The sequence below is a fragment of the Strix uralensis genome, chromosome 12, assembly GCF_047716275.1.
Source record: "Strix uralensis isolate ZFMK-TIS-50842 chromosome 12, bStrUra1, whole genome shotgun sequence".
NCBI classification, from domain to species: domain Eukaryota; kingdom Metazoa; phylum Chordata; class Aves; order Strigiformes; family Strigidae; genus Strix; species Strix uralensis.
This window is the reverse complement of record NC_133983.1, coordinates 23,533,559-23,552,314: the sequence shown is the minus strand read 5'-3', so window position 1 is coordinate 23,552,314 and position 18,756 is coordinate 23,533,559. Positions and strand designations below refer to the sequence as shown.

At 64.3% G+C, this 18,756-nt stretch overlaps 1 protein-coding gene across 8 annotated transcripts in view; it reads left to right on the top strand.

The window, feature by feature from the left end:
- Nucleotides 1–577: 577 nt before the first annotated feature.
- CBFA2T3 (CBFA2/RUNX1 partner transcriptional co-repressor 3) overlaps nucleotides 578–18,756 on the top strand; it is a 31,464-nt gene continuing 13,285 nt past the window's right edge. For 5 of the 8 annotated variants that reach the window (XR_012630506.1, XM_074881220.1, XM_074881221.1 and 2 more), the window contains exon 1: nucleotides 11,640–12,146. Coding sequence is in view for 6 of the 8 variants with exons in the window: in XM_074881220.1 (XP_074737321.1) it covers nucleotides 12,071–12,146 (76 nt within the window). In the remaining 2 variants the exon portion in view is untranslated. Of the gene's footprint in view, nucleotides 1,709–10,011; nucleotides 10,165–11,639; nucleotides 12,147–18,756 lie in introns of those variants that run through there. The other 3 variants (XM_074881215.1, XM_074881219.1, XM_074881222.1) reach the window with 3 other exon arrangements.

Below are 18,756 nucleotides of genomic sequence, written 5' to 3'. Positions count from 1 at the left end.
AGGCGAGCCTGACCCTCGCCGCAGAGCGGCTTGGCGAAACCCCAAGCCGACGATGCTGAGCCCACCTGGGCCTACCAGAAATAAAAGGGGAAGAGGCGAGAGCATGAAACACGGATGGAAACCCTCCTGCTCAGTGGGACAGGCAGCTGGGAGCCCGTGACTGCCCTCCCCTCCCTGCAGCCACTCACTGCCAAAACCTCTGCCAGCCCTCTGCCACAGGCACCTCCAGGGTGGGTAGGATGGAGCTGGGACCCCCCAGCATCACTGGGATGCAGGATGCAGTCGGGATAGAAGTTTGCTGGGGGCAGCTGCAGCATCCCCCCCCTCGAGTGCGCGTGCATGCCGTCCCGGCTGGGCTGGGGCTATGGTTTGTAACTGTGTGGCCCTTTCCCCCAGCACCCCGGGGTTTCCCCTCATCTCCCTGCAGCACCCCGGGCTGCACCCTGAGGGCAGAGATGCTGCAAACCCTCCCGGTGACACCCCACCTCATCCCGTTCTGTCCTGCAGAGCAGCACCCCGACACCCCCACGCTCTGGGACCCTCCCTCCCCACTTACACCCCACCATCCCTTTTCCATCCCCTCACTCCCAGGAGCTTCGGGCTGGGGGCAAGAAGCAGGGAGCCCCGGGTACCATCTGCGGGAGCCCAGGTGGCCGCCGAGACACACCATCTGCTCAGCCACCTTCGGGGACCGTGCAGGCGCTGCTGTATTTTTAGGACACGTTTCCTCCCTCCCACCTGCAGCCCGGAGCCGCCTTTCGGTTTTCTAACAAGTTGTTTCTCTCGCCGGAGGCTGTCAGGGAGCCCAGGCTCCGCCGTGGAGCAGGGGCTAGTCTGGGGGTGCAGGGATGGACTGCAAAAGCAGGGTTTGTATGTGCCGGGGGGGTTATCCCAAGCGCTGAGCAGGATGATGCCTGCAGCTGGGCTGATGCAGGGAGCGTGCATGGCGCTGGTGCTGCAGCTGCGCTTCGGGAGGGCAGCGGGATCCAGGGAACACCCCCGTCCCCACAGCCATGGGGCCAGCGAGTTGCAGGGCTGCAGCGAGCGGGAGCAAACCCTCGGTGTTGCAGCATGATGGTTGTGCCGGGCCGCACCACACTTCCCGTGCCATCCTGCCCAGCTGTGTCGTGCCGGCCTCGCCACGCCGGGCTGCAGCACGCTGGCTGTGTCACGCTGGCTTGCGGGTGCAGTGCTGCAAGTTTACAGGCGTGCCATGCCACGCTGCATGGTGCTGAGGGGCACCGCGCCGGCCCCTCGCAGTGAGGAAGTGAAGCCAGCGCGAAGGGGAAGTTGTTGGAAAGTCAGACCGGAATGGCTGATAGGGAAGGCAGAGCTGGGCTTGGTCGCAGATGGTTCCTGTTGGGGAAGGACACGGGCGCAGCTGCCCGGCCTCCCCCCACCCGCCACATTATCACTGCCCGGCAGCTGGTCGCCGTCCCCCTCGCCATGGGACACGGCCCCGCTGCCACCCCGGCCCCGGCCGCCACATGAACAGCCCCCGCGGCAGGGCAGGACACCCCACCGGTGCTCAGCATCTCCCTCCCCGGCACGGCTCCTGCACCGACACGTGGGAGCGGGCTGGTGGTGCCAGTCCCTGCAAGGCTCGTGGCACCGGGGTGCTGACACCCCCTTCCTGGGATGCCTGGGGGACCCCCCAAACCGGACGGCTACCTCTCCTGGGCCAGGGCGGAGGGCAGGACCAGCCAAGGTAAGGCCGAGGCAGTGGTGGGAGGAAGGCGGTGGGTGGCTGTGGCCGTGCCATGGGCCGTGCCGCGGCGCAGGTGACTCGCCCCGATGTCAAGTGCAGCCTTGGGCGGGCAGGTGCTCCCTGAGGGTGACACACAGCCATTGGTGCATCCCCATGGGGACCCGCCAGCAGGAGCGGGGAGCCAGGGCATGGCCCAGCCTGTGGCACCACCACAGGGACCCATTCGGAGCCTTGCTCTGCAATCAACCTTTCCATAATGAGTAATCAGCCACGATTATCTTTTATTTACAAGGTTTCAATCCTCTGTTTACTGGGTGGTTTTGTTCATTCTTGGCTCAGCAGCTCACGTGCTCGCTCCCCAGCAGCGGCGGCTCCTGTGTGCTGCCGGTTTGTGCCACCGGGGTCAGGATCTGGCCCCGCCGGCGCTCCAGGTGCTGCGTTTCGCTTGCAGCATCAAGAGCATCGCCCCAGCGTGGGCACGGGGTGAGGGGCACCCCTCAGCCTGGCCCTGGGGTTGTGCCAGCTCTGGGGGGGCCCAGGGGGTTCCTGCTGGGCCCGTGCCCGGCACGGGCAGGAAAGCGGCTGCCGGCTGAGTCACCGGCATTTGTTTGCCCCGAGTGAACAATACTGGCCCTCTGCCTCACTTCCCCTCGCACCCCCCTGTCCCCACCAGCACCCGCAGCCCCCTGTCCCTCTGCCCGGTCCTGGCACCCACACCACAGCTTGGAGACGCAGCACAGATGGGCTCGAGGGCAGGGTTTGGGGTGCACCCTGGGTGCTGCACCCCTTGTGCCGTGCCAGTTCGCCGCAGCTGGGAGCTGCACCGAGGTCCCTGTCCCCAGACCTGCCACCCACAACAACGATCGGCGGGCGCATCCTGGGCAAGGGGCATCCACCGATAAGGTGCCAGGGACCGGGTGGCCGTGGTGTTGCCGCAGCAGCTCGGCGGGCGCCATTGACCGGAAGGCTGCAGCGAGATTGCTGTGGGCTCGCCGAGCTGCCGGTTAGGAGCTTGGCACAAGAAATGTTTATTTTGTTGGTCGAATATCTCTGCAAACTTCCTGATTTCCTTGCGGCCGGTGAGGCAGCGATAGGGCTGGTGAGGCCGTTGCCTGCCCCATGCTCTGGCTTTGGCGCGGAGAGCTGTTATCTCCGATGCGCAGCGGGCAGGGAAGAGGTGGAGAAAGGGAAATGAAATACAACAGAGGTGGCACATTTTTTGCTCTTGATAACAAGCCCCGGTTTTAGCCTGGGAACTTGGAAACGATGCAGGTGGCCAGAGACAGCCACAACGTCCCCCGCTGCTGCGGCGCATCTGGACCTTGTAACGAATCCCAGACCTCCCCGCCGCGAGGCTGCGGGTCCCCCCGGCACGGCACGGATCGGTGCTGACCTCCACGCTGCCAGAGCCCAGTGCCGGGGCATTTTGATCCCGGGGAGTTTCTGAAATCAGCTGAAATCAGCTCCAGGGCTGAGCCATGTGCCAGAGCAAAGGCCGGCTGCGCTGCATCGCCTCCCGCTAGCCCCGATTGATTTTTGCAGGGATGCGAGATGTTGGAAGTGCGATGCGAGCTAATTAAATTCCCATCATTAAAGAGCCCTGTGCAGGTACTTGCAGCCTGTGGGATGGGGAGGGCTGGCAAGCGGCTGGGTGCCCCCAGTTTGGAGGGGAGAAGGGGAGTGTGAACCCACTGTTACCCCACCTGGGCTGCCCATGGGGGTGCTGGCAGCATCTCCATGCACCCCAAATCACCAGCTCCCGGAGGCAGGGCAGTACGTGGCCGTTTCCACTTCACCATTAAAACACTTCACAGAGTCTCTGCGGCAAAGAAAAGCTGGAAACTTGGCCCCCAGCAGCCCTGAAATGTTAAAGCACCCAGAGGAATGGTGCCACATCCCAAAGTCTCCCGGTGTTTAAGCCAAGCCGGTGATTTTTCAGAGCCTGCGGCGCAGGGCGAGCGGCGATGATAAGCAGCAGGGGCCAGTTTCCCTTTGAATGCCACGATGCAGGAACGAATCTGTCAGCCAGGAAAACAGGATTTTTTTTTTCTTTTCATGGAAGATGCATTTTTTTTCTTTTCTTTATAGAAGTTGTGGGAAAGCCACAAAGCCTCTGCGTCTGCTTCCCGGCAGTGACGGCTGGAGGGGCTGCTCCTTCCAGCCCTTGGCCGAGGAAGCGAGGGGCTGCGGTGGCTGTGGGGCGGGTGGCCTCAAGTCCAGGGACCCCCAAGAGGGAAGCCAGGCACAAACGAACCCCCTTTCTTCGGAAAGGCTGGCGAGAGACACTTCCTGCTGAGCAGATGTCACCGCGGCGGATGCAGCTGCAGCGGGCGATAGCCGGCGAGCGGGCGAGCCGTCTTCCCCGGCTGCTGGCTCCCCACCAGCCCCTTATCTCCCCCACACATTCCCTGATGAATTAATGCACAGGGAAAGACAACGCCACCCTGAGCCCCTGCTCCAAGCAAAATGCCAAGGGAAGAAGGCTGTCGGGGTCCAGCCTGGCTCCCAGCGCTCACTCTGGGCTGGATTTAGATGCTGAGATTCAGGCCCCCACAGCCACGCACACAAACAGGGCAATGGGCCCACCCGCGGTCACACTGAGCCTCCCCAGCCCGGCAGCTCCCCGCCCCGAGCACGGCATCCCCGTGGGGATGCTCCGAGCAAAGGGGTCCCCATGGAAAATGGGGACCCCAGCAGCGGCAGGGGGTTTTGCATTGCCGCGGCTGCTCATGAGCACCCTGCCTCACTCTGTCCCCGTGCTCTGCTCGGCGCTGAGCCTCGCAGGCACTGCTGGCACGGCCAGTGAGGGCCACAGAGAGGCGATCAGGGATGTTCTGCTCCCCAAAAGGGAGCGGATAGACATTGCAAAACCCAGACGGACAGACAGACTCGCTGGGGGTGACACAGGAAACCTGTAGCACGCCAGGGACCGAGTGCCGGCACGGCTCGGTGCTTTTGCCTCCAGACAAGCCTCCTGCGAGAGCCGGGTCACAGCAAGACCCCCAGCCCAGCATGGTGGAGGGGCTGTGGACACCCACGGGTGCTGCCCACAATGGGGCAGATCTGTGGTGGGACCCCCAGCCCGGTGTGGTGGAGGGGCTGTGGGCACCCATGGGTGCTGCCCACCATAGGGCAGGTCTGCGTGGCTCCCCGCATGCCGGCAAGGGGATGAGTCACCAGCGTGGCGAGGGGGAAGGTGTGATAAACCAACACCGTGGGCTTTTTTAAAAAGCCTGAGGCTTGCGAAGGGGGGACGCAGCCTGAATAGCAATCAGCTCAGGCACGCTGGGAAGCGACGGGGCTGAGCCACAGCCCGGGCTGGAGGAGCTCGGGGAGAGCCGGGGACGAGGGGGACAACGCAGTGCTGGTGGGAGGCAGGGTGAGGGGCTGAGCCAGAGTGACAGGGAGCGAGGTGGTGGGTCAGGACTGACACTTGGGCACCCAGGAGGTGTGAAAAGGGACCCCAACACTGTGGTGAATGCAAAGGCACAAGCAGGGCACGGGGATGGGGCTGCCCCGGTGGCACCGTGAGCTGGCGGCACCCACTGCGTTGCCCCCAGCCCCGATAATGGCAGGGGGGGATCATGAGCGCAGGCAGATACAGGGCCCAGATGGCGTGTGGTGGTGACCGTTTCCTTCGAGGGTTGGTGTCAGTTGCCCTCATCTGCCCTCGGTGAGCACCTTATCTGCTGCCACGTGCTGTGCCAGCCCCCCCTTGCCTCGAGGACCCCCTTTGCCAGGTCCTCAGCAGCTCCCCGAGCCGCCCCACTGCAGCCTCTCACAGCACACACCCTCCTCCTCCTCCAAGGGTCCCCATGAGCTGGAATGATGGGTGACGGTACCACCACCCTCCCGTGGGACCAAGACACCCGTGGGGGTGGCACTGGCGGGAGCGGGGAGGGCAGGCGGCGGTGGGCACCGGGCGGGATGCGCGGCGCTGGCGGGAGAGATGCTGCCTCCTCAAAACAAAGGGAGCAGGATTTGCCATAACACGTGCAGTTAATCCCCGCGCCGGGCTGTTGCGTGCTGCGCCATCAATCACACGCCGTTGTGACCGGCACCGAGTCCTGACAGGAGTTTCCACCCTCTCTGCTGGGTGGGAGGCCAGCGGGGCCCAATCCTGCACTGGTTCCAGATTTGCTGGGGGATGGATTGTCAGGTCCTGGGCTAGGGGAGCTCCAGGCGGGCTATCGGGCCCTGGCAGGAGTTTTATCTCCCGACACGGCCGTTGCTTTCCCACCGCAGCGGAGCGGGGCCGCCAGCCCTACCGATGTGGGGCTGGCCCCATCCTCTGCCCCACCGTGCCGCCCCATCCACCCCATGCCCCCAAGGAGCTGAGGGACCCCAAGCATGACCCCAGGGATGCCAGACCCCCCTTCTCCATCCTCATCCGTGGGACCCACGCGTGTGGCAGATGCGTGGCCATGGGGCACACGGCAGGGCCAGCAGCCACCAGCCCTGGCTGGGCAGGGAGCAGGCTGGGGGGGGCATGAAGGGGTTAACCCGGGGGAGTTAGCTCACTCTCGGCAGTGATTTAAACCAGACAGAAAGGTTCTGTCATCCATCACGCTAACAGCCAGATCATTGTGTTTTAAAGTGTCTGTAATTGCAGCAATACAGAGACTGGGAGAAAGATAAAGGCTGGGAAGATGCAAATGGGGAGGGGAAGCACCAGCCCCCCCTCACCCAGCAGGGAGAAACCCGGGGAGCCCCGGGGCCAGCTGATGGGGACAGACATGGGGACAGCCGAGGGTGGCCCCGTCTCGGCTGGGGCACAGGGTGGGTGCTGGGGCATCCCCTCTGCACCCACAAAACGACACAGGCACAAAACCAGCGACAGGCACCGGCAAGGGAAGGGGCCAGAGCAGGTGCTGGGCTGGATCTGCTTTACCCAAAATACCACTTTTATATTTCCTTTATCTGGCGGCAGCCGGCTCCCTCGTTATCCCCGGGGACGGCGTGTGGAGGATGGTGAGATCCTACCCGAGGCGTGCAAGGAGGTGGCCACGGCCACGGCCACGGTTGCCCGGGCTTTGCCCCAGCGGCCAAGGCCACGCGCAAACACGCCGGCGGGGAATTATTAACATTCAGAGGAGGCCCGCCGAATAAAGCGAGCTAACACAAATGTTTATTTTCACAGTAGTGAATTATGACTTGAATAGACCAAAATTACAGGCTGCGCGCGCGGAATAGAAACGAAGCAGACCCCGCCACCCAAACGCCGCCCGGGGGGGACGCGGCGTGGCTCTCTCCCGCCCCACGCGTGCTGTGGGCTCGTGGATGCCCGGTTTGGCTGCAGCTCGACCACCTTGGGTGCCAGGTGTTTGACAGCATCCTTCATCTGCACCCCAAATTAACCAGGAGTGGGAGGGGGGGCACAGCTTTTCCCAGCGGGTCCCCGCAGGGTGCCCATGGGTGGGGTGTCCCCAGGTCAGGGAGAGGGGGGGGACGGGGTCGGTCACCGCTGGGGTCCGGTTGGGCTCGTGGCACAGCCCCAGCATGGATTTTGCGATGTATCCGATGGCTTGTGCCACATCGGGGTGGGGGCCAGCCGCTTCGGTGGTCACCCCCAATCTCCCCAGTGAGCAGCCAGAGCCTTGTTCTGGCACCCCAGAAAACCTGGGGGCTCTGTTTTGGGGCTGCCTTGGTGATGGCTGGTGACCCGTGTGTCCCACAGGTCCAAACGCACACGCGAGGCCGGTATTTGCATGTGCCAGGCGGTGCAGCCCACGCAAAACTGGGGGGGGGTGAGGGGGGGGGCGTGCAGCTGTGCGGGGGGGTGGATTTTCCTCCGCTGCTTGTGGGGCCGTGACACCCACCCACAAGAAGCTCCTCGAGAAAGGTCCCGTGGGGAGCGAGGGCAGCGCGGGCAGGGTGTAATTTGGAGGTGGGGGTGATGCTACCGTGCCGAGGTACAAAAAGTTCTGGGGAGAGCACAGAGCTGCTCGTCCCACCGAAGCAGGGAAAGGCTTGGGGTCCCCCCCGCCCCGGCATCATACTGGGCCACCATGAGGACACGTCAGCGCCTGTGGGGACAAAACCAGAGCTGGAGGTCGGGGTGGCCAAGATTGGGGTGCAGGGGGCTGGGTCGGGGCACTGCAGCTGTGAGCCCAGCAGTGGGGTGATGTGGGAGGATGTTGGCTGTGCAGTGGCCATGAAGGGGGCATTTAGTGGCCATGAGGTGGTCACACAGTGGCCATGAGATGGTCATTTACTGGCTGTGTGATGGTCACACTGTGGCCATGAGATGGTCATTTACTAGCCATGAGATGGTCATGCAGTGGCCATGCACTTGTCATTTAGTGGCCACACAATGGTCATGCAGCAGCCATGAGATGGTCATTTTCTGGCCATGCAATAGTCACACAATGGCCATGCGATGGCCAGTTACTGGCCACATGATAGTCACGCAGTGGACATGTGATGGTCATTTAGTGGCCATGCAGTGGTCATGCAGTGGCCATGCGATGACCATTTAATGGCCATACAATGGTCACGCAACGGCCATGCACTGGTAATTTACTGGCCACATACTGGTCATTTACTGGCTGTGTGATGGTCACACAGCAGCCATGCAATGGCCATTTTCTGACCACGCAGTGATCACACAGCGGCCATGTGATGGTCATTTACTGGCCATGCAATGACCATTTACTGGCCGTGCCATAGTCACGCAGTGGCCACGCAGCAGTTGTGCAGTGGCCGTACACCACTGTGCAGCAGCACGGCCTGTCCAGCGGCCACGCAGCGGTTCCGCAGCGGTGATGCCACCCACCACCCCGGCAGCGGTTGCGCCGCGGTTGCACCGAGGATGAGTAACTACAACAACCATACGGGTGGCAAAGGCTCCGCGCAGCAACGCGGGGAGGGGAGGCAGCTGCCAGGCAGAGTAATTACGCAAAGAGGCAGGGCCGGGCCTCGCAGGGAAATTAGCCGGGAGAAAAAACATCGTAGTAGGACTTTGGAGGGGGGGGGGGGGGCGGAGGGAAATTTTTAATACTCCCCCCTCCATGCTGGCAGGGGTGCGCAGGAAGGACATGCGATGCCGTGTGCCGCCGCCGAGGAAGGGCCCCGCTGGCCTTCCCGTGGTCCCTAGGGAGCCCTGCCGAGGCCAAGCAGGGTGGGGGGGCACCTCAAGGCCAGGCCAGGCTAGGCTGGGCATGTGGACCGTTGAGGGCTGTTGCCCATGGGGCTCGTGGCTGGTGCCCCCCCCCCCAGTCCCTTGCAAGCCCCCCCACCCTGCTCCAGCCCTTGCAAGCCCCTTGGCTGTTCCCACGGCCCCTTCCCCTTGCAGCCCCCCAACTTATACAGCCCCCCCCAACATATACACCTCCCCCCAACATATACATCCCCTCCATCATATACCCCCATCCATGCAGCCCCCCCCAACTTTGCAAGCCCCAGTCTCCAGCATCCCCAATCCCTCACAAACCCCAAACCTTTTGCAAACCCCAACCCCCTGCACCCCGAAACCCCTTGCACCCCCCAAACCCCCAGGCATGCCCCGAAGCTCCATGCAGGCCCCCCCATACCGTGCAGCCCCCCCGGTGCCATTCACCCCCCCTGTGCCTTGCAGTTCCGTGTCATCCCGTGCCCCCCCCCCGGTGCCGTGGAGCCCCCCCGGTGCCGTTACAACCCCCCCGGTGCCGTGCACCCTGCTCAGTGCCGCGCAGCCCCGTGTCTCCGTGTCCCCCCCCCCCCCCCCCGGTGCCGTGCAGCCCCCCCGGGGCCGTGCAGTCCCGTGTAATCCCATGCCCCCCCCCCCCCCGGTGCCACGGAGCCCGCCCCGGTGCCGTGCCCCCCCCCGGTGCCGCGCAGTCCCCCACCCCCCGGTGCCGTGTAGCCCCGTGTCATCCCCTACACCCCTCTCCCCCCTCCCCCGGCCGCCCACCCCGGGGGGCCCCGCTCCGGTGGCGGCGGCGGCGGGGCGCCCCCTGCCGGGCCCGGTGCAGCCGCCGTCTAAGGCAGCGGCGCGGGCGGGCGGCGCTCACTCACTCCGGGGCGGGCGGGCGGCAGCGGCGGGCGGCCCGGCACGGCTCGGCCCGGCACGGCACGGCCCGGCACGGCTCGGCCCGACACGGAGCGCGGCCGCCGGTGCCCCATGGCCGCGACGCGGCGCCGGAGGATGCGCCGCCGGGCAGAGCGTAGGGGGTGAACCGGCCCCGCGGATTTACCGGCTTCTTTCGCCCCCCGCTTTTCCTCCGCTTCTCCGCTGCCCCCCCTCCGGGGGGGCGGGAAGCGCCCCGACCCCCGGGCTGGCGGCCCCCGGTGGCCCCGGGCGCGGCGAGCGGCGGCGGGCAGGTGCCGGGGGCGACCGCCGCCGCGGGGCCGCGCTCCGCCCGCGCCGGCCTTAACGGGGCCGGGGCCGCCGCCGCCGGGGGCCGCTGCCGGTTCTGCCCGCTCCGGCCGGCCCCTGCCTTGGGACTTACCTCACGCCTCCGCCGCACCTCAGGACGGTAAGTGCCGCCCGCGGCCGCCAACGGGGACCGGGGGACTCCCGGGGACGATCCCGGGGAAGAGGGGCTGGGGATGCTCCCGGCGCCCGGGGGATGCTCCCGGTGCGTAGAGGAATCGGAAGCTCCCGGTGCTCGGAGTCTGCTCCCGGTGCCCGGAGGATGCTCCCAGTGCGCAGAGGATACTCCCGGTGCCCGGGGGAGGCTCCCGGTGTCCGGGGAGTGCTCCCGGTGTCCGGGGAATGCTCCGGGTGCGCAGGGGAGTCGGAAGCTCCCGGTGCCCGGGGGGATGCTCCCGGTGCCCGGACGATGCTCCCGGTGCGCAGGGGATGCTCCCGGTGCCCGGGGGAGGCTCCCGGTGCCCGGAGGATGCTCCCGGTGTCGGGGAAGCTGCCGGTGCCGGAGCCAGCGCGGTTCCCGCAGCCGCCACCGTCTCTCCGGCTCCGTGCCCGGCCGCCCCCAGGACACGCCGCAGGAGCACAACCGGGACACGCCGCGGGGGCACAACCGGGGCTAGCCGGGGGTACAACCGGGGCGAGCGGACACCGGAGCCGGCGGGCGGGCAGCGCTCGGAGCGGCTTCTCCCGCGGGGGCAGCGCAGGAGCGCTCTGCCGAGACCCCACTTTCCGAGAACCGGGCTGGCGTGGGGTGACCCCGCATCCCCGGGAACCCACGCGAGTTTGTGGGCTCCCCCCGCTCGCCCCCCCCCCCTTGATTCCCGCAGCAAACCCACCCCGGTGGGAGAAGCCGTTTCCATCCCCGCATCCCTCCTCCTGGGAGCGCCAACCCGCCGGCTCCGCATCCCGCTCCGGATTGAGAGATGGAGCCTCGTTTCGTGGCGAGGAGGAGCCGATCCACGGGGGAGAGTCCGTGGGAGGAAGCCCACGGGGCTGCTTTGGGAAGTTATGGCGGCAGCAGCATAATTCTGCGCTCCCACACCAGGACGCGGGGCCGTGGAGGGGACATGCCCCGTGTCCCCGCGTGGGCCAGGGGCCGCGTTTGGTGGATGCGGGTTTGGGGACGAAGGCTGGGCTGGCCCACGGAGCCTTCGGCCCGCTGCCTCGGTGCTGCCCTCCTCATCCTCGCAGCCACGAACCGCCGGCCTGGGCTTGCTGAGGGGATGCTGTCGGCGTAGCGATGGAGCAGGGCTGGCTCCGTGGCCCCTCCGTGGCCCCTCCGTGGCTCCAGGCTCGGTTTCGGACACGGCCGGCTCTCCCCGTCGCTCCCCCGCGCAGCCCTCGCCGTTGGACGGTGCCTTCAGATCCCGCAGAGCATTTCTCCGGTTAAACGCACCTTTTGTTGGATTTTTTTTTCTGTGGGTTTTGGTTTTTTTTGTTTCCCCTATTAGCCAAGAAAAACTTTGCAACTTTCCTTTGCTTTCAGAGAGGAGCTGCTGCCGCTGCTGGGTTTCATTTTGTTTTTTTAATTTGAGGTCACGTGCACGTTGACAGTGTCTTTGAATCCAAGCGATGGTCCCGTCTTTAGCTTAGAAAGAGCTTTTGAGCTCTTCCCTCTGTTGTTTTCTCTCTGTTCAGGAACAAAGAGATTTTTCTGCCTTTAATTAGAAGGAATATTAATACTCCGCTCCTTTTGTCGAGCGACTTGAAGACGCTCTGCAAACACCCGTCTGCTTGGCCCCGCGGCGGGGTGAGCTCTGCGATGGTGTGGGGCACGGAGATATGGGGGAACCCTCCCCAAACCCCCCGGAGAACACGGAGCGGGAGCCGGGGGGGCCGCTGACAGCCCCCGCACCCACGGCCCTGGGGTGAGGAGCCCCGTGGGGCTGAGCTGCTGCCCGGGGCAGGCGCTCGGATCTCCGGAGGTGGATAAAGCAGGTCCCCCGCGGTGCGTTTCCACACAGGGAGAAGTTTTGAGCGTGTTTTTGCTGCGGCTGGGTAGGCGAGTGGAGATGAACTTGGCCTTGCCGAGGGGTTTTTCCCCGGCTGCTGCCTCCCGACAGGCCCGGCCGGTGTCTGCGCTGGCAGGTAAGGTTTTACCCGGGGACAGCCAGATGTCGGGTGTGTTTTGTTTGAAAAACATGTGACTGCAGATGTTGGCTCCTAGGGAGGAAAAGCCAAGATGTGTGGTTGGGAGGGGGAGAGGCTGTTTGCTGGGTGCTGGCATGGGGTGGGTGCTGGGTTTGGGCAGGGTAACAGTGAGGCCTCGTGTGGGTGCAGGATTTGCCTCTTACATCGGGAGCTTCCAGGATAGAAAAACACTCCGGTGCTCAGCCCTGCTTTGCGTTGGGAGGGTCGAGCAGCCCCCCAGCCCCTGCCCAGCACCGCGGGGCTCAGGGGCAGCCCCGTGGGCACAGCTGGGGTGGGGGGACCTGGGGTGGGGGGCTGGCGGGTCTCTGCCAACATCCCCCTGTGTCTCTTCCCCGGATTTCTGCTTCTGAGCCGCGGTCGTTTGCATGCGTGGAAAACCCCGGGCAGGATCTGGGCTGCGTCCAGCTTTGCCGTGGAAATGGGGTCTCAGCTCCGCTGGTGCCGGCAGCTGGATTAAATCCCCGGCACGATCTAGAGACAGTTCAGCTCTCTGCCCACAGCTACCTGGGGACAGGGTGCTGCGGGGTGTTGCGGGGTGCTGCGGGACCCCCAGGGAGGAGAGGCACCCTGTAAATGTCTGTTATTATGTCTCTTAACGGGGCCCAGTTGATTGCTGATGAGCTGGTCGGGGACCACAGGGCTGCGCTGGCAGCGGGGCCAGGAGCTGAGCCCCCCCCCCCCGGGGGGTACACGCCAGCCCCCACCACTGGCACCGACGCTGCGCCTGCCCCTGACCAGACCAGCACAGTGTGAGCAAGGTTTTGGGGCAGATCAGGGCCCGATCCTGGGAACAGGGCTGCCTGAGGCCTGGGAGGGAGCGGGGGCTCGGTGAGTGCTGAGCTCGGTGCAAAGCCAGGCTTAAAAGCTGCTGCTGGGCTCGAGGGGATGCGGGTGGGATGCTGCAGCCCTGGTTTGTGCTTCCCAAGCTGGACCACGGGTGGGAGCTGGATTAAGCTGCCCCCTCAGGCTGGGGACAGGGGGGCGTCCCCAAGCTGGGGCCAGTCCTTGCGAGCTTTGTGGTGTCTGGTGCGGGGTGAGACCAGGCTGGTGGCAGGGAGGAGAAACCCCGGGCCCAGGCACCGCTGGCGTTAGTGGCATTGCCCACTTCGGGGATTATTTTTAGATTTCCTGAAGCTTGTTTTCTGCCGTCCCTCCCAGTGCGCTCAGGCTCCCCAGGGGCAACCCCACCTTGACAAGCCTGCAGCTTTCCTTTGGAAGATGCTGACCAACGTTTCCCGAAAACATCCGAGGGATTTCCTGTTTATTTTGCAAAAATTCCCATTAATATTTTTTCCTGTGTTGTTTGATTCAATCTCACATGGGCAAAATCGCCTTGAAATGGAGCCCATGGTTAAAAAATAGACAAAGAGTCAGTAACGCAGCAGCCCCAAGGCTGGGGGGACGGGGGGGACGGGGGGGGCATGGCTGGATTCAGCACCCCCTCAGAGCTGGGACCATCATGGCGTCTGCAGGGCAGGATGCGGCCCGGGGGTCCCTGGGGAGCCGGCGGTGCCTCGGTGTTCCCACGCTGCAGGGACCTCGCAGGGAGCTCCCCGCCGGTGCTGGCGTGGAGGGGGGGGGATATTTTCCCTTCCCCAGCCTCTCTCTGCCTCCAGAATGCCCCGAGTCCCCTGGCTGCTGGTGCCACTTGTCCCCCGGCTCCCGCCATCAAGGCCACCTGTGGGCACGAGCATCCCTGTGCACATTGCTGGGCGGCTGCAAAAATGGCAGATTTTAGCTTAAACCTCTCCCTGCCCTCACAGAGCACCCGGCTCTGCAGGTGGGGCATGGGTCTGGTTTTGGGGTGCCCCTTCGGCGAGGCCTTGGCGGATCAGCTGCCTTCCAGGCACGGTGATGCACTCGCTGCCCTTGCACCGGGGAGGTGGTTTGCGGCCCAGAAGTGGGTGTTTCCTGGGTGGGGGGCAGCTCCAGCCAGCGCTGCTGGTGCCCACGTGCCTCCAGGTGTGCCGGGCTGGCCACAGCACTCTGTTTACTCGCGGTGTTTAGCCACTATATTTAATTTCCAGGAACATAAGGCAGCTGGGGAGCAGGGAGGGCGTGTGCGTGCCCCGGCCGTGGCACCAGGGTCAGGGCTTGGCGGGGTCGGTGGCTGTCCTGCCGCTCCCCCAGCACCACTGGGTCAGGGGGACCCCCCAGTTGGACCCTCTGCAGGGGGGGGAACCCTGCTTCCCATCCCCTCCCCACACCGGCCGGCCATGTCGCTGCTGTTGACTCACAGGCTCTGATGTCGAGTCCCGGGGCTGAGCCCAAGATGCTTTTACAGACAAGGCTGAAATGCACAAAATGTTCGACTTGTAAAATATGTAGCGTGAGAAAATAGCCTTTTCTGCTCTCCTCCTCGCTGCCGCCGCTCCCCTGCCCCATCTGCTCGCTTGGAAAGCTTCCCGCAGCCGGAGGGGGGGCGAGGGGCTGACGGCACCCGGCGTCCCTTGGCGATCGCCACTGGCCTGGCTCGAGGATGGCATCCGCCCCGTGCCGTGGTGCCGCCGCGGAGGTGATGCCCTTGGCGGCGGGAGGGCTCCTGCGGGCGGCCTCCAGGATGCTCTTGGTCCATGAGGATGCCCGTGTGAAGCCTCCTCCACCCTCCCACCCTCCCTATATGCTTGGGCGTCCCAAGGTTTTTCTCCCCGGGGACACATTTTGAGAGCAAACATGGGGGCTGGCACCGGGAAAGCCAACCGGGCCGTGCCGTGCCCACCGGCGGCACGGGGGATGACGCAGGCGACGTTGGTGTGTCCCGTGGGGCTCAGGGTTTCCGAAATGGGGTGGTGCAGTGCCTCTTGGGAGGGTGCTGGGAAATACCCCTGCGAGGTGCCCCGACAGCACCCGGCCGGGCCGGGAGGGAGCCGCCACGCCGGCGCTGGCCACAAGCCACGGTTTTCACCAGCCACCTTAATCCATCATTATCTGGGCACATTTCGGATCCTTGCCAAGAGCAAGGTGGGAAGGGGGGGTTGTAAGCATGCTTTCCCTATTCCCCTGCCATCCTTTTTGCTGCCTGTGTGTAATTAACAGAGTAATTAAAAACAGGATGAGTTAATTGGTATTCATTTATGTGGCAGATGTTTTTAATTGAGATACGAAACAATTTACCTGTTTACATAAACAATAGCAAATGAAGGCTTGTAAAACAGAGAGGGCGCTTTTGGGGGGGGGGGGGCGGGATTTTTTTTGTTGTCGTTTTAAGGAAAATCAAACCCATCTCCCTCCTTCCTGGCCACGGGGTGAGTGGAAGCTGACTGGCACTGCCGCCGCGGAGCCGAGGCAGCGACTTTGGGTTGAGGCTTGAGAAATGTTGGGCTTGGGGCGCCCAAGGTGAGCGTGGCCCTGGGTGCCGGTGTCCCATGCGGACCTGTGCCGTCACTGCGTGGGGGAGGTGGAAGGGGACCAGGCATCAGGTCTGGAGCCGAGCGAGGAGCGTTGCCCGTGGCACATCCCCCAGCAGCGCCGGACGGCCCCGGGATGCTGGTGCAGGGGGGCTCACGCGATGGGGCTGGGGGGCGAGCGAAGTGAAGCGGAATGTAGCTGAGTGCAGTGAAACCCACTTTACCCCCAGTGTTGGGTGGGTGGGGAGCAGCCCAACCCCAAGCCAGCGGCGTGGGACCCATCCCAGGACACCATGGGCAAGGTGAGGATGGTAGGGATGAAGGCTGGCTCACCCACCAGCAGCGGGGCAGGGCTGGCAGGTCCCAAACCGCAGGGGCGATGTCCAAAGCCTGGTCACCCGTGCTGGGCCAGCCTGCTGCCATCCCCTCAGCTAGAGGAGCGCGGCTGAGCAAGATTTGTGCCGCTCAGGGCATGAGCATCCTTGTGAGGATCCCTGCCTGCAGGCAGGAGTGTGGGCAGGGCCCAGGTGTCTGGCAGGGCTGGGCCCCGCTGCCAGCGCTCCCCTGGCACCGCCGGGCACATCTGCGTCCCATCGCGTTACCTGCGGCGAGAGCTCCCCACGCCTGCAAGTACCTTCCCCGGGCCTGGAGCCGGGTTGATTTACATCTTGTGCAGGGGGTTTAAGTAATTGGGTTTCCTTTTAAAAAGGCTTCATTTGTGCTGACGAGCGCTGGGGTTCGGATCGCTCCCTGCTAGCCTGGCTCCCCAAAATGTGCGTAGGAGACACCCTGGCGATGGGGGAACGCTGGGGCTGGGCAGCATCCTGCGGGAGCGACTGGGGATGAGCCACCTCCCAGCTGCCCTGTTGTCACCTACCCCCATTGTCACCGCGTCCCCACGGAGGTGGGTGCAGGGAAATAGGGAGATGATGCTGCCCTGCAGCTCCCACCAGGCTGGTGCACGTGGCCGAGGCTGCTGCCTGGCCGCCGGCGCTACCCGCTTCCCGCCCGGGCTCCAGCTGGGACAACTCGGTCCCTCGCCATCTTATCGGGGAGTTGTTCTTGGCCCCCGTGGCAGCGGCAGCTGAGGAGCAGGAATTCTTGCCTTGCCTTTGTTTCGGAGGCAGCCTGGCTTCGGGGAGACGTCGCCTCCAGCATCTGGATTTCATTTGTGGCCATTTGGAGAGCATGAAGGATGCTGGTCTTTTAATTCCTTTTTAACCCCTTCCTCACCCAGGAAACTTCTCCTGGAAGCGGGAGCTCCCTGCCCTCTCCATCCCCATCTCCGGGTGGGTGGAGAGAAGCCACCCTGAGCACCCCGCAATCATCGGGCTCACCCTGAGGCTGGCACATCCCCAGCAGCTCCCTGACCCTGCCCAAGGCTGCGGGGAGCAGGAGCTACTCGCTGCCCAGGAAGGATGGGGTACCCCAGGCTGGGGTACAGGCTGAAGCAGGGGGACAGGCCCCCCCAGGGCTGTGGGCAAGAGCTGACACCCCGCTGGGTCAGCTACCAGCCCCGTCCCTCAGGCAGCAGGCTGGGGGGTGCCAGACATCGGTGCTCGCTGGCATGTTTGGGGTGATTTGGGGGTTGCCAGCACCCAGAGGGGGGTCACAAACCCCCACCCCTGGGGTGCTGCCAGGCCGGCGCAGGGCTGGCTGCCACAGGCAAGCCGGAGCCAAGCCAGGCTTTATCAGCCAGTAGCGACCACACTGTGGGGACCATGCTCGGGGTTAAACCCCCCAGTGTGACAAATGGGGGGCTCGGGGTCGTGTGGGGGTGTGCGGGGTCCGGCATCTGCTGGCCCTGGGAGGCAGGGCGGGGGACACCCGCTCCCACCAGCCAAGGAGAAAATACTAATCCTTTTATTTTTATATTATTACTTATTCATCTGGGCTGCACAGGCCTAATGGAAACCAGATGGAGGAAAACAGACACAGCCCCGAGCGGCTGGGACAAATTACCCCAAAGAAAGAAAAAAAAAAAATTCCAGCAGAGTTTGAGTTGGGGAATTATGGTTTGGAGGTGATGGTGGGAGGCTGCGTGGTGCCCCCCAAAATCCCCTTTGCCCGCTATGGAACTTGTCCCACCCTGCAAAGGACCTGGGTTGGTGCCACGGCTGTGGCCGGATCCCACGGGCATCCCAGACTCTGTTTGTTTTGGGCATTTCTGGGCTCAGGCACTGAGAAATCCCATCAGGTTTGGGGCCATCCCTCGTCCCCATGTCTGCGCAGAGTGTTTGGGCTGGAAACACCTCGGGGAAAATTTATGACTTGGAGATAAAAAAGGAAAAGACAAGAAAAACCCCAGCCAGGCCCCGTTTCTCTGGGTGCTTGCTCAGCTTTGTGGAAACTTTCCTCATGATGGGAAGCTGTGGAAAAGCCGTGTCAGTGCCAGAATGAGTGTATCCGTGTTTTTCCCTTGGCGTGGGCAGGCGTGCGGAGTCAGAACGGCGAGGGGATGAGGATGGGGATGCAGGCAGGGACTGTGCTGGGGATGCAGGCAGGGATGCAGGCAGGATCAGGGCTGCAGGTGAGGATGGTGCCAGACATGCAGATGGTGCCAGGGATGCAGGCAGGGGTGGACTGTGCTGGGGATACAGGAAGGGACGTTGCTGGGGATGCAGGCAGGGATGGGGATGCAGGCAGGGATGGGAATACAGGCAGGGACCATGATGGGGATGCAGGCAGGGATGGGGATGCAGACAGGGACTGTGCTGGGGATGCAGGCAGGGATGGGAATACAGGCAGGGATGGTGCCAGGGATGGTGCCAAGGATGCAGGCAGGGATGGGGATACAGGCAGAGACCATGCTGGGGATGCAGGCAGGGATGCTGTCGGGGATGCAGACAGGAACAGGGATGCAGACAGGGACAGTGGTGCAGGCTGGGTCCAACATCTTGTAGGCTGCAGCCTCCTCCCTGCCTGCAAGCAGCAGCAGAGCCCAACCCGCCGGTGCAGGCAGCTGGGACGGATGCACTCACCTGGGCAGGACATGCTGCCACACCGTCCCCAAGCTGCTGCAGCGTGTCCCCACACGCCACGGCTGTCGCGCGGAGGCCTCGGGGCGAGCACGTGTGGGATTGCAGGCGAGAAGGGCGAGGGGGATGGCAGCGGTGCCCACGTAGAGCCCTGCGTCACGGGGAGGTGCTGGCCCTGCCTGCTGCGGGCAGGAGCCGGCAGGCAGCGGCGATGCGGGTCGT